Here is a 13,435-nt window from a genome sequence, read left to right on the forward strand (position 1 = left end):
GCCCCAAGTCCCAGCCAAGCTTCCCTCCCCCAGGGCAGCACCGCTCTGTGCAGGAGTCAGGAGTTGGCCCAGTCAGCTTTGCTGTCAGCCAAAGAGCTTCCCTGGGAAGCACCGCATTCTTCTCCATCAGAAAAATTAATCAAAATGACACCTCGTGAACAAGATGTTTTGGCGGCAGAAAACAAACAGTGGTTTACAACAAATTAGTGAGGCTGCTCTGTGCCTCTGGGCACGTGAGCCAGGAGGAGGGCCGGCCTGGCACGGTCAGCAGGAAGCTGGCCCAGGCCAAGGGGACACCTGCTGTGGCCTCTGTGCACTTCCGAGGTCCGCAGCCCGCAGGGCTCCGGCCCCATTTCACACTTTCACTTCCGCACATGCCTGAAACCATCTCCAGATGTGAGGGGCCCTCCGCAGGCAGATGCTGGGCTGATGGCCACCTCCTCCAGCGGGGTCTCAGGGACATTTGTCTGGAAGACCTGGGCCCCTTTCTGGAACCTCTTTTCTTTCCTCTGATTGGACAAGGGCCCTGAGATCTGGCAAGGGGAGGATTCCAGACAGCTCAGGGCACAGCATGAGATATTTCCAGGGAAAGAAACATTCCAAACAACCGAACCTGCAGCCTGGAGGGCACCCACGTGCCCTGCTCAGCTCTGGTGTTCAAGTCCTAAGACGTCACAGACCCTGAATGCCAGCCTGAGCTCAGAGCAGAGAAGGAGCCCTGGTTTCTCACCAAGTGAAGCAAATTTGGCCAAGTCACTCCCCTGCTACAAGAATTGCCCTTAGGAGAGTGTTAAATTCCTCTGTGTGGCCTTGAGACCCTGCACAATCTGGTACCTGCTACCTCCCAGACGTTCTCTCTCTCCACTCTGCCCTGGCTCATGCAGGCAGCCCACGCTGGACTAGCGATTCCTCAAGCACCAAGCTCAGGTGCATTGCAGAGATTTTGCAATCGCAGTTCCCTCAGCTGGGAGCGCTCTTTCTTCTGACTCCACACCGACACTTACTCATCATCTAGCTCTCAGCTCCTTTTCTTTTCTTTTTTTTTTTTTTTTTGAGACGTAGTCTCGCTCTGTTGCCCAGGCTGGAGTGCAGTGGCGCAGTCTCGGCTCACTGCAAGCTCCGCCTCCCAGGTTCACGCCATTCTCCTGCCTCAGCCTCTCCGAGTAGCTGGGACTACAGGCGCCCGCCACCAGGCCCGGCTAATTTTTTGTATTTTTTTTTAGTAGAGACGGGGTTTCACAGTGGTCTCGATCTCCTGACCTCGTGATCCGCCCGCTTCGGCCTCCCAAAGTGCTGGGATTACAAGCGTGAGCCATCGCGCCCGGCTAGCTCTCAGCTTCTATGGCCCCTCCTCAGAGACCACTCCTGACCCCTCAGACCTGGGATCCCTTTTAATTTTTTGTACATTTTATTTTGCAGAGACAAGGTCTCACTCTGTCACCGAGGATGGAGTGCAGTGGTGCAACCTCAACTCACTGCAGCCTTGAACTCCTGGGCTCAAGCAATCTTCCCATCCCAGCCTCCCAAGTAGCTGGGACCACAGGCACACACTACCATGCCCAGCTAAAGGGCCCCCTTTAGAAACAGCCATCTAACTGAATTTTCTGTTTTTTGTTGTTGTTGTTGTTGTTTGAGACAGAGTCTTGCTCTGTTTCCCAGGATGGAGTGCAGTGGTACGATTATGACTCACTGCAGCCTTGACCTCCTGTGCTCAAGTGATCCTTCCACCTCCTGAGTAGCTGGGAATACAGGCATTCACCACCATTCCTGGCAAAGTTTTGTATTTTTTTTTTTTGGTAGAGATGGGGTTTCACATATTGCCCAGGCTGGTCTGGAACTCCTGGGCTCAAGTGACCCACCCACCTAGGCCTCCCAAAGTGCTGGGATTACAGGCGTGAGTCACCGTGTCCCATCTGTAACTGAATTTTCTTTGAATCTGGTCATTGTCTGTATTCTTGCACCAGACACAAGCTCCCTGAAGAGATCACAGCTCTCTACCAAGGCAATATGTGAGGGAAAGAAGAATGTGGATTCATATCCTCATGTCCAACTGTGTGCCCCTGGGTAAGTTACTTACCCTCTCTATGCCTCAGTTTCCTCACCTGTAAGATGGCGATGGAAATAGCACCTCCCTCGTGGGATGTTATGAGGATTGACAAGCCGAAAACAGTTCCTGGCACAGCAGGGCTGGCTCTGTCAGCTGCCCCGTGATTCCCGCTCACCGCTGAACACTAAGTGTTGAGTCTGTCCTGGACCACTCCATTACTCACAAGCAAAGCTGGCTTTTCAGCCGGGCATGGTGGCTCACGCCTATAATCCCAACACTTTGGGAGGCCGAGGTGGGTGGATCACTTGAGGTCAGGAGTTCGAGACCAACTTGGCCAATGTGGCGAAACTCCGTCTCTACTAAAAATACAAAAATTAGCCAGGCGTGGTGGTGGCATGTCTGTGATCCCAGCTACTTGGGAGGCTGAGGCAGGAGAATCGCTTGACCCCAGGAAGCGGAGGTTGCAGTGAGCTGAGATCACGCCACTGGCTGGCTTTTCAGGTGGCCGACGCTCTTCCGCTCCATGCTCGGAATCCCTCCTGAGAGTTCTGGAGCTTTCCTCCTCTGCTTCAGCGTGGGCCCTCATCATTTTCCATCAAATCCAAACTAGTTTTCTAGCAAGCAAAGCCTCTCATGAACCTGCCCGTGCCAGCTCACTGACTCAGTCAGACTCTCTGAGGCTTAATTTTTTTTTAACTTTAAAGATATTATTTTAAGCTGGGCATGGTGGGTCACACCTGTAATCTCAGCACTTTGGGAGGCTGAGGTGGGCAGATCACCTGAAGTCAGGAGTTCGAGACCAGCCTGGCCAACATGGCGAAACCCTGTCTCTACTAAAAATACAAAAATTAGCCTGGTGTGATTGTGGGCGCCTGTAATCCCAGCTACTCGGAGGCTGAGGCAGGAGAATTGCTTGAACCCGGGAGGCGGAGGTTGCAGTGAGCTGAGATCGCACCACTGCACTCCAGCCTGTGCAACAGAGTGAGACTATCTCAAAAAAAAAAAAAAAAAAAAAAAAAAAGAGAGAGAGAGAGAGAGAGAGACTGAACATGGCCAGATCATGCAGCCTCTTGCAGGCCATGACAAAGAGTTTGGATTTTATTCTGAAGTCACTGAGAAGCCATCTCGGAACAATTCAAAATAACTTTAAGATCTCAAAAAGATATTATTTTAATAATATCTAGTAAATTAGAGACGTGGTCTCCCTATGTTGTTCCCAGCTCAAGTGATCCTCCCACCCTGGCCTCCCAAAGTGCTGGGATTATGGGTGGAAGCCACTGTGCCTGGCTGTCTCTGAGGCTTAGAGAGGCTAAGAGACTTGCCCATGGTCACACAGCTAAGACATGTCACAGAAGGGGCTTAGCTATAATAAAAAAGAGGTGCAATTCTTATTAAAACCTCACAATGTTATAACGATCAATATAAAAGCATAACTGAAAACTTCATTTATATAGTGCAGCATGAAAATGTGGACTTTTGTGCCATGAAATACATGTGTCGTAGCATGGTCATGCGTACATTTTTGTGGCTGGGCGCCAAGGGCCTGGGGCACAGGCTGGCTCCGTCTGTGGAGCAAATGCCTCTTTCTCAGGCGGCTCAAAGGCAGGGCTGAGAGGCCAGGATCCAGTCGGAAAGCTGGCTGAGGGGGATCGCTAATATCCCCAGGTCACTTCCTGCACCGGACCCCTCAGGCCAGCCCAGGCCACAGGCAATGTCCACACCAGCACCAAGTCACCTGGGCAGCGGGCAGCCCTGCCCTCTCTGGGGGCTGGGCCTCTGGCGAGTGTTGTGGCTCCTCCCACAGGGGCAGAACCCCATGCCAGCATTCCCGTGGGGCCACCCAATATCCCTGTCCCACCTCAGCCCTCTCCACTCCATGGACCCTTTGGAGGCAGCGCAGGTGGGTGAGGAACAGACACCCCAAGGGTGCCACATGGCCAGGCCACCCTGACTGGCTGCTGCGTCTGGATGGTCACTGTCCGGGCCAGCCTAGGGTAGGGGGAGGCCTCAAACACCTGCGTCAGGGGAGCAGTGGGGTCCTGGGGGAGAGACCAGGACAGAAACCAAAGCTCTCGAGCCCCCAGCTGCCTGGGCCCCTCAGACCTACGCCAGGCATTGGAACAGGCCCCGGGAGAAGGGCTTGGTGGAGATCCAAGCCCTTGGCGGAGACTGGAACGTCAGCCTCTGAGGGTGATGGCCCTTCAGGGTCACGGAAAGGAGGTGTCCACCCTGGGGGAGGAGGCACTGAGGGGAACTAACTACAGACGGCACAAAATCCCAGCTTTGAAAGAATCAAGATGGAAGACACTGAGAATGCCTGGGCACCCTACGAGGACTCCCACCTCCCAGAGAGCAGGTCCGGGGGTCAGGGAGGGCACAGAATGGACCAGTGGGGTGCAGGGCAACAGCTCTGGGCCCAGACATCACAAGTTCCAATCCCAGCTCCACCACCTTCTGGGTGGGCAAGCAACTTAACCCCTCAGTGACTCGGTTTCCTCATCTGTAAAACAGGAACAATGACCACACCCTCTTCACAGGGTGGGGTGTGAGGCGACTGCAGAGTCGGCCCCAACACCAGCGGTGATCATCATCATTCTGGAAGGGACCCTCCAGCTCACACCCTGGAGCAGCCACAGCCCTGGAGCCTTCAGTTCTGCACACACATGCGCACACACTAGGCTGCACCGCCTCCCCCAGACAAAGCCCTTGTGGGGCCAAGAACACCACACCGGGGTTGCTGAATGACTCACCCACCCCTGGCCAGAACACGCTTCCTGGAACAAGTCACTGCAGGTAGGTCTAGGGGGCTCTCCAAGGCTTAGCAAGTCCTAGTGTGGTGGAGAGGAGAGGGTGCAGGTCCCAGCACGCCCCAGCCACACGCCGGGGGGGATGCCACATCCCTGCAGCAGGAGTGCTGGGGGGGGACCTCAGTTTCAGAGCCCCACAGGCCTGGATTCCAAACCCAGTAGTGACTCTGGATAGGTGATTCCCCGTCTCCAAGTCGCAGTCTCTGCCTCTGTAAATGGGAACACTAGCACCAACCTCATCGGGATGACTGTGCGGAGTACAAGAAGTGTATTAAATGACAGGCAGGACCCACTGTTAGGATACTTGGGTTTTAACAGGACATGGGCAGCCAAGGTCCTGTGTCCTTTCTGCCCCTGATGTGTCTTTTTTTTTATTTTCAGAGATAGGGTCTTGTTCTGTTGTCCAGGCTAGAGTGTAGTGGCATGATCATGGTTCACTGCAGTCTCAAACTCCTAGGCTCAAGTGATCCTCCTACCTCAGCCTCCTGAGTAGCTAGGGCCACAGGTGCATGCCATCACACTTGGATACTTTTTTGTAGAGACAAGGTCTTGCTTTGTTGCCCAGGCTGGTCTTGAACTCAAGCAATCCTCCCACCTTGGCCCCCCAAAGTGGTGGGATTATAGCCATGAGCTACCACATCTGGCCCCTAATGTGCTTTTCTTGTGAGACAGGGTCTCACTCTGTTACCTAGGCTGAGTGCAGTCATGCGATCTAGGCTCACCGAAACCTCCACCTCCCAGGCTAGGCTCAAGTGATCCACCCACCTCAGCCTCCCCAGTAACTGAGACCACAGGCATGTGCCACCCAGCTAACTTTTCTATTTTTTGTAGAAATGGGGTTTTGCCATGTTGCCCAGGCTGGTCTCGAACTCCTGGGCTCAAGTGATCCACATGCCTTGGCCTCCCAAAGTGCTGGTATTACAGGCATAAGCCACCGTGCCCGGCCCCAAATGTGCTTTTAAAGCCATCAGTGAGAAATGTCACTTGGGAATGGTCACCATAAGTTGAGGGAGAGGACAAAGGATGCAGCTCGGCCAGGTGCAGTGGCTCACGCCTGTAATCCCAGCACTTTGGGAGGCCAAGGCGGGCGGATCACGAGGTCAGGAGATTGAGACCATCCTGGCTAACACGGTGAAACCCCGTCTCTACTAAAAATACAAAAAAAATAGCCGGGTGTGGTGGCAGGCGCCTGTAGTCCCAGCTCCTCGGAAGGCTGAGGCAGGAGAATGGCGTGAACCCAGGAGGCAGAGCTTGCAGTGAGCTGAGATCCCGTGCCACTGCACTCCAGCTTGGGTGACAGAGTGAGACTCCGTCTCAAAAAAAAAAAAAAAAAAAAAAGGATGTAGCTCATAACTTCATTGTCTTTGGAAAGCAAAGAGATGGAGTTTGTCTAAAGAGGGGCAATCCCAGAGGGCTTCTCACAGGAGGTGTCTTTAACTTGGGCTCTGAAGGATCAAGAGGAGTTCCTAGACCATGAGATCTGGGAGGCCATTGTCCAGCTGTTACAAGCTTGGGCAAACCACTCACCTGGAAGCAGGTGAACAGCACGTGCCTCAGGCAGGTACAATGAAGCCAGGAGCCTGTGACTGGAAAGCACATGCCCTATCAGGCATTTCAAGTCACACTGTTTAAATACATTGCCTGGCCAAATAAAATGAGTTGACATAGGCCAAATTCTGCCCACGGGCAGAACCCCTGACACTTTCTGAATTTTCATTTCCTCACCTGTTAAATGGAGATACTGTTAGTACCCAGCACACAAGATGGCTGGGAAAGATAAATGAATCACTGCATATAAAATACCTAATGCAGCGCCTGGAACCTTGTAAGCACTCAATAAGGCCAGGCATGGTAGCTCATGCCTGTAATCTCAGCACTTTGGGAAGTCAAGGCAGGAGGATCGCTGAAGTCCAAGAGATGGAGACCAGCCTGGGTAGCAAAGCGAGCCTCTGTCTCTACAAAAATAAAAATTAGCCAGGTGTGGTGGTGCGTGCCTGCAGTCCCTACTACTTGGGAGGCTAAGGTGGGAGGATCACTTGAACCCAGGAGTTCCAGGCTGCGATGAGTTAGGATCACACCTGCATTCCAGCCTGGGCGACAGAATGAGATCCTATCTCAAAAACAAAAAGCACTCACTAAATGGGCTGCTGTGATAAAGTGGAGATAAGGTGTGGACAGGCAGGAACAGTGGAGACAGGGCAGTAGAGGGGATACCTGCAGGCAGAGCCCAAGGAGCCACAAGAGGCCCCGCTAGGTGACACCTTTCCTGTGAAGGGCAAGTCACCAGAAACAGGTGCTCCAGGCCCGTGGCCTCAGACAAGTCCCCTTATCTCCTTCCCTGAGCCTCCGTCTTCTCAACCTATAAAATGAGGGTGATCGGCCAGGCACGGTGGCTCATGCCTGTAATCCCAGCACTTTGGGAGGCCAAGGCAGGTGGATCACTTGAGGTCAGGACTTCGAGACCAGCCTCGCCAACATGGTGAAATCCCATCTCTACTAAAACTACAAAAATTAGCTGGGCATGGTGACACGCACCTGTAATCCCAGCTACTTGGGAGGCTGAGGTAGGAGAATCACTTGAACCTAGGAGGCGAAGGTTGCAGTGAGCTGAGATCACGTCCTTGCACTCCAGCCTGGGTGTCAGAGTGAGACCCCATTTCAAAACAAGACAAAAAGGACACATGATCCTTCCTTCCTTGTGGGGCCACGGAGAAGATCCCAGGAAGACAGAGGAGAGATGAGGAAGAGAACAGCCTTTGCAGGCCACAAAGAGTCATATGCAGAAGGGATGCCCGTCCCCCCTTCCCCGGCTCCTCGGGCCAGCTCCAGGCTGACTCCTGCCTCAGGAAGGGCAACCTGGCCAGAATTCTGGATGTCATCCTGGGCACTGTCCCTAAGTGTGCAAGGACGGGCAGGAGGGCAGGAGCTGTTTCTGCTCACCACAGTAACCTCAGATGGCACTCAGCAAACAGTTGGCGCCCAATAAATGGTAGATGAGCACACGAACTGTCACAGCCAAGGCTCACAGGGGACAGAGAAAGGCTGAGGTGCCTGGCCGCCCATACCCGTTTCCTGTCTGCAGAAGTGAAATGTGACCCCCTGAACTCTGCTTCCTGCGTGCTCCTCCCCACGCTGAAGTCTGCGGAGGGAAGGGGGAGAGGCCCTCCCCTCACTTCTCGGGGCAGGATACTCACGTTCCTGAAGGAGGGGAGCCCTGCGGATCCCAGCCACCTCCGCAGGGCCTGCGGGAAGGCCCCATGGTCCCGCTCAGCCTGAAGCACGTCTGCTTCCAGGAAGGCGACGTGGTGTCCAACCATCTTGACGAAGGCCTGAGAGACATGGAGACGCCATGATGCCGCATCTGTGCAGGCTGGAGCCCACTCCTGGCCACACTCCCTAGGCTGGTGGGGACTCCAGGCGTTTCATAATTACACCCAGCCTCCCTCCAATGGGGCTCCCCGCAAGGCAGCAGGGCCTGCTTAGCTGGAGGGGCACCTGCAGAAACCCTGACAACAGTCACAGCTCCCGCTGATGGCCTCTTGCTTTCTCCCCATAGGGACCCTGTTCTTAGCCTCCATTTTATAGAGGAGGTAAATCAAGGCTCAGAGAGGCTGGGTCACCTGCTCAAGGTCACAAAGCCAGGAAGTGGCAGGGGCGGGGGCAGCGGCTCTCAGGGCACATTCATCAGATTTCAAAGCCTTTTTTGTTAAAAGGTGATTTTATAGAAATAGCCCAAATGCTTATTTATTTGTTTATTTGTACTTTTCATCTATGTTAAGGACACACAATCTCTCATTTTAATAGTGGATGTGCTGTACATTCGAACTCAGAAGCCACCAAGGGCCTGGCAGGAAACGAGCAGGTAAAGGGGGCCTAATGGGAAGCAGGTGAACCAGAAAGCTGAGTCCAGGCCCACAGGGACCACTCAGCTCCAGGCCTCAAGTGCAGAGCTGCCAGTTTCAAGAAGAAAAAAGGGCACGGTGGCTCACACCTGTAATCCCAGCACTTTGGGAGGCTGAGGCGGGTAGATTACCTGAGGTTAGGGGTTCAAGACCAGCCTGGCCAACATGGTGAAACCCCGTCTCTGCTAAAAATACAAAAAGTAGCCGGACATGGTGGCACATGCCTGTAATCCCAGCTACTCAGGAGGCTGAGACAGGAAAATTACTTGAACCTGGGAGGCAGAGGTTGCAGTGAGCTGAGATCGTGCCATTGCACTCCAGCCTGCGTGACAAGAGTGAAACTCCGTCTCAAAAAAATAAATAAAATTGGACAACTCAGTGGTGGCCACTGCGCAGACCAGACTTGGCTCGTTCTTGTGTGCCTCGCTCCGCTTTTCCTCCGCAACCATGTCTGACAAATCTGATATGGCTGAGATCGAGAAATTCGATAGGTCGAAACTGAAGAAGACAGAGACGCAAGAGAAAAATCCACTGCCTTCCAAAGAAACAATTGAACAGGAGAAGCAAGCAGGCGAATCGTAATGAGGCGTGCGCTGCCAATATGCACTGTACATTCCACAAGCATTGCCTTCTTATTTTACTTCTTTTAGCTGCTTAACTTTGTAAGATGCAAAGAGGTTGGATCAAGTTTAAATGACTGTGCTGCCCCTTTCACATCAAAGAACTACTGACAACGAAGGCCGCACCTGCCTCTCCCATCTGTCTATCTGGCTGGCAGGGAAGGAAAGAACTTGCATGTTGGTGAAGGAAGAAGTGGGGTGGAAGAAGTGGGATGGGACAGTGAAATCTAAAGTAAAACCAAGTTGGCCCAAGGTGTCCTGCAGGCTGTAATGCAGTTTAATCAGAGTGCCATTTTTTTGTTGTTGCTGTTCAAATGATTTTAATTATTGGAATGCACGATTTTATTAATATGCAAATAAAAAGTTTAAAAACTTAAAAATAAATAAAATTAAAATAAATAAAAAAAGAATTCTGGCTGGGCATGGTACCTCATGCCTGTAATCTCAGTACTTTGGGAGGCTGAAGCCAGGGAGGGTCACTTGAGGCCAGGAATTTAAGACCAGCCTGGGCAACATGGTAAAACCCCATCTCTACAAAAAATTGAAAAATGAGCCAGGCATGGTGGCATGTGCCTGTAGTTCCAGCTACTCAGGACGCTGAGGCAGGAGGATCACTTGAGCCCAGGAGTTCAAGGCTACAGTGAGCTATGATCAGACTCTCTGGATTAGAATCCAAATTCTACCTCTCAATAGTTGTGTGCCTTTCAGCAAGTTACTTAACTTCTATTAGCCTCCATTTTATTATCTGAAAAATGAGGATTAAAAACAATATCAACCTTGGGCAGGTGGAGTAGCTCTCATGCCTATAATCCCAGCACTTTGGGAGGCCAAGGCAGGATGATCACTTGAGGCCAGGAGTTTGAGACCAGCCTGGCTGGCATGGCAAAACCCCAACTCTATTAAAAACACACAAAAAAATTAGCCGAGTGTGGTGGCACATGCCTGTATTCCCAGCTACTCGGGAGGCTAAGGCACAAGAATTACTTGAACCCGGGAGGCAGAGGTTGCAGTGAGCTGAGATCATGCCACTGCATTCCAGCCTGGGAGACAGGGCAAGCTCCATTTCAAAAAACACTAACCTTATTCAACAAGTACAGTGCTTAGCACATATTAAGAGCCCATCAAATCTCAGACACTATCATTTTAAAAAGGACATTCAGATTTTATGAAAAATCTCCAGTTTTATTCAACGTTAGCAATAAATCTACACTTTAAAAAAAAATACTGTTCAGGCCCAGTAAAATGTAACTCACCCATTTGTGACCTCTGGTGTGTGTCTTTTCATACTGTCTCTGTGCTCAGTACATGTATGGGCACGTGTTAGTGTGCATATGCATGTGTGTACGTGGCTAAAGGCAGCAGAGGTGGGGACTCCAGTGCCATCTCAGACAAGGCAGTACCTCTGTGGCCTGCTTTGTTCCATTAGTAAAATAGAAAAGATTTTTCTCATACCAGGAACAGGAATGAGGACACCTCAGTGCTGGCTGCTTCTGGGAAAGCCTCTCCTTCAATAATACCATGAAATGCAGTCCTCCCAAGACCTGTCAGGCCTCCTGCCATCTAGCCCTACCTTCCCTCCTCCCTCCACGCGCTTCTTTTTGGTTCCTTTAAAGTGCCCAGCCTCACCCCACAGGGCCTCTGCACCTGCACTCCCTGCCTATAGCGCCCTGCTCTCCTTTCTCCATGGGGTGTGGCCCTGCTTGTGTGTGTGGTTTTTTCTTTTTTTTTAAAGATGGAGTCTCACTCTGTCGCCCAGGCTGGAGTGCAAAAGCGTGATCTTGGCTTGCTGCAACCTCTGCCTCCCGGGTTCAAGCAATTCTCCTGCCTTAGCCTCCTGAGTAGCTGGGATTACAGGCAAGCACCACCATGTCCAGCTAATTTTGTATTTTTAGTAGAGACGGGGTTTCTCCATGTTGGTCAGGCTGGCCTCGAACTCTCGATCTCAGGGTGACCCACCCGCCTCGGCCTCCCAAAGTGCTGGGATTACAGGCGTGAGGCACTGCACCCAGTCTAACTTTGTATTTTTAATAAAGACGGCGTTTCACCATGTTGGCCAGGCTGGTCTCAAACTCCTGACCCCAGGTGTTCCAACTGACTCAGCCTCCCAAAGTGCTGGGATTACAGGCGTGAGCCACCACACCCAGTTTGTCTTTCAGGCTTCCATCTAACTGTCCCTGAGCACCTGATCTCATATAGCCCTGGCAGGCACTCTGGAGCCACCCAGATTCCTGGTCTTCACAGCCCTCATTGCCCTCTGAAATTCTTATCTATTCACAGTCCACGCCCTTTAGAATGTGGGTTCTAAAACAGAAGCTGCTGAGTCAGCACTGCTCACAGGCCAAGACCAGAGCCTGGTCCAGGAGACAGGGCCCACATGGATGGTGGATGCATAAATGCACACGTGCATGAATGAATGAATGAGTGAATGAGTGAGTGAGTGTATCCTTAGCAAAACAACATTGGGTGAACCCAAGATGGAGGCTTCTCTTGTGCTGCTGCCGCCCTGGGGTTCTGGCTGTAGCAGGGCTGAAAGGCGGAATCAGCCACGTCATGTGTGCTTGTGTATGTGCAGATGTGTGCGTGTGTGTGTGTGTGTGTGTGTGTGTGTGTGTGTGTGTGTGTAGAGGTGGGTGGGTGGGAAATGGGCCAGGAAGCATATGCCAAGGGCTCTAGCCTCAGAGGCCTGGCTCAGCCAGCACATATGGTTGTAAAACTCAGACGAAAGTGCCGACTCCCCTTCCTCCAGCCAATTCCAATTTTACGCTCCCTGCGTTAATACCAATCTGGTGGAGAGTGTGAGGCGAAGCTGAGGAATGTGCACTCGCGATATCTGAACTGTCTCCAAAATGCCTGCCAGTGAGGCCAGCCCAGCCAAGCCGCAGCCAGAGAGGCTGAAACCTGGGCCAGGGCAGCCCCGACTCCGGGGAGAGGAGACGCACATGTCCACCCACACAGCCAGGATGTGGTGGCTGCAGGTGAGCGACAGTGCCCACCGCTAATCTTAGCCACCCTGAGGGCTGGCTGCAGGGAGCATGATTGATTTATGCATATTTTCCTCAATAAAGATATACTACTTTTATAATCAGCTGAGAGGGAGGGAAGGAAAGCCTCATTGTTTAAAAATATATTGGCAAGTACTGAGGAATTTGAACACTATTTTCCTCCCTGGACACAGGGGTCTTGCCATGTTGCCCAGGCTGATCTCGAACTCCTGGGCTCAAGTGATCCTCCCACTTCAGCCTCCCAAAGTGCTGGGATTACAGGCCGAGCCACTATGCCTGGAGAATTTGAACACTTCCACCAAAGAATTCCCAGCTTCAGAGCATGGGTCCTGTCCAGAAAGGTGTGTTGACATCCAGGAGGGGGGAACATAAACTTTGCAACCCCAGTTCTACCACTTCCCACCTGTGTGAACTCAGGAGAGTCACTTCTCATCTCTGTGCCTCGGCGGCTTTTTCTGTAAAATGAGACTAATAGCAGGACCTTGCTCCTGGTGTTGCTGTGGAGTTGAAGTGAGTTCTTATGTGTAAAGCACTCATAGTCCCTGGCTTGTAGTAGGCACTCAAAAATATTAGTTTTTGTTGGCTGGGCATGTGGCACATGCCTGTAATCTTGGCACTTTGAGAGGCCAAAGTGGGCAGACTGCTTGACCCAGGAGTTCAAGATGAGCCCTAAGCAACATGGCAAAACTCCATCTCTACAGAAGATACAAAAAATTAGCTGGGCGTGGTGGCACACACCTGTAGTCCCAGCTATTCGGGAGGCTGAGGTGGGAGGATCGGTTGAGGCCAGGAAGTGTGGTTGCACCACTGCACTCCAGCCTGGATGACAGAGCGAGAACTTGTCTCAAAAAAAAAGTTAGTTTTTATTAATACAACTGATAAAGGGTCAAGTTCTGGCCTGAGAGGTCATCTCGTGGTTTCCAAGCTCTCACCTCGCAGGTCACACTGATTCTGAGGGGAGGGTGGACTTGCACTCTGTGGAAGCCACTGACACTCTAGTCACCCCAGGACCCCCGGCTGGCAGGGCAGAACAGTCATTATCCCTCCTGGACAAATT

At 52.1% G+C, this 13,435-nt stretch overlaps 2 protein-coding genes across 5 annotated transcripts in view; one reads left to right on the plus strand and one right to left on the minus strand.

Moving 5' to 3' along the window:
- Positions 1 to 13,435, minus strand: part of BCAS4 (breast carcinoma amplified sequence 4) — an 85,265-nt gene that overhangs the window by 30,200 nt on the left and 41,630 nt on the right. For 3 of the 4 annotated variants that reach the window (XM_055266284.2, XM_055266283.2, XM_063633406.1), the window contains exon 4: positions 8,049 to 8,183. The exons of the other annotated variant lie outside the window; for it this stretch is intronic. In XM_055266284.2, coding sequence (XP_055122259.1) covers positions 8,049 to 8,183 — 135 coding nt within the window. The remainder of the gene's footprint in view (positions 1 to 8,048; positions 8,184 to 13,435) is intronic. 4 annotated transcript variants of the gene reach the window in all.
- On the plus strand, positions 9,123 to 9,370 carry LOC129474570 (thymosin beta-4-like; the record flags this gene model as incomplete). Its single annotated transcript, XM_055266010.2, has 1 exon — positions 9,123 to 9,370. A coding segment is annotated over one exon (216 nt), but the record flags the coding sequence as incomplete, so codon positions are not given.

The sequence above is a fragment of the Symphalangus syndactylus genome, chromosome 24 (genome assembly GCF_028878055.3).
Source record: "Symphalangus syndactylus isolate Jambi chromosome 24, NHGRI_mSymSyn1-v2.1_pri, whole genome shotgun sequence".
Lineage (NCBI taxonomy): Eukaryota > Metazoa > Chordata > Mammalia > Primates > Hylobatidae > Symphalangus > Symphalangus syndactylus.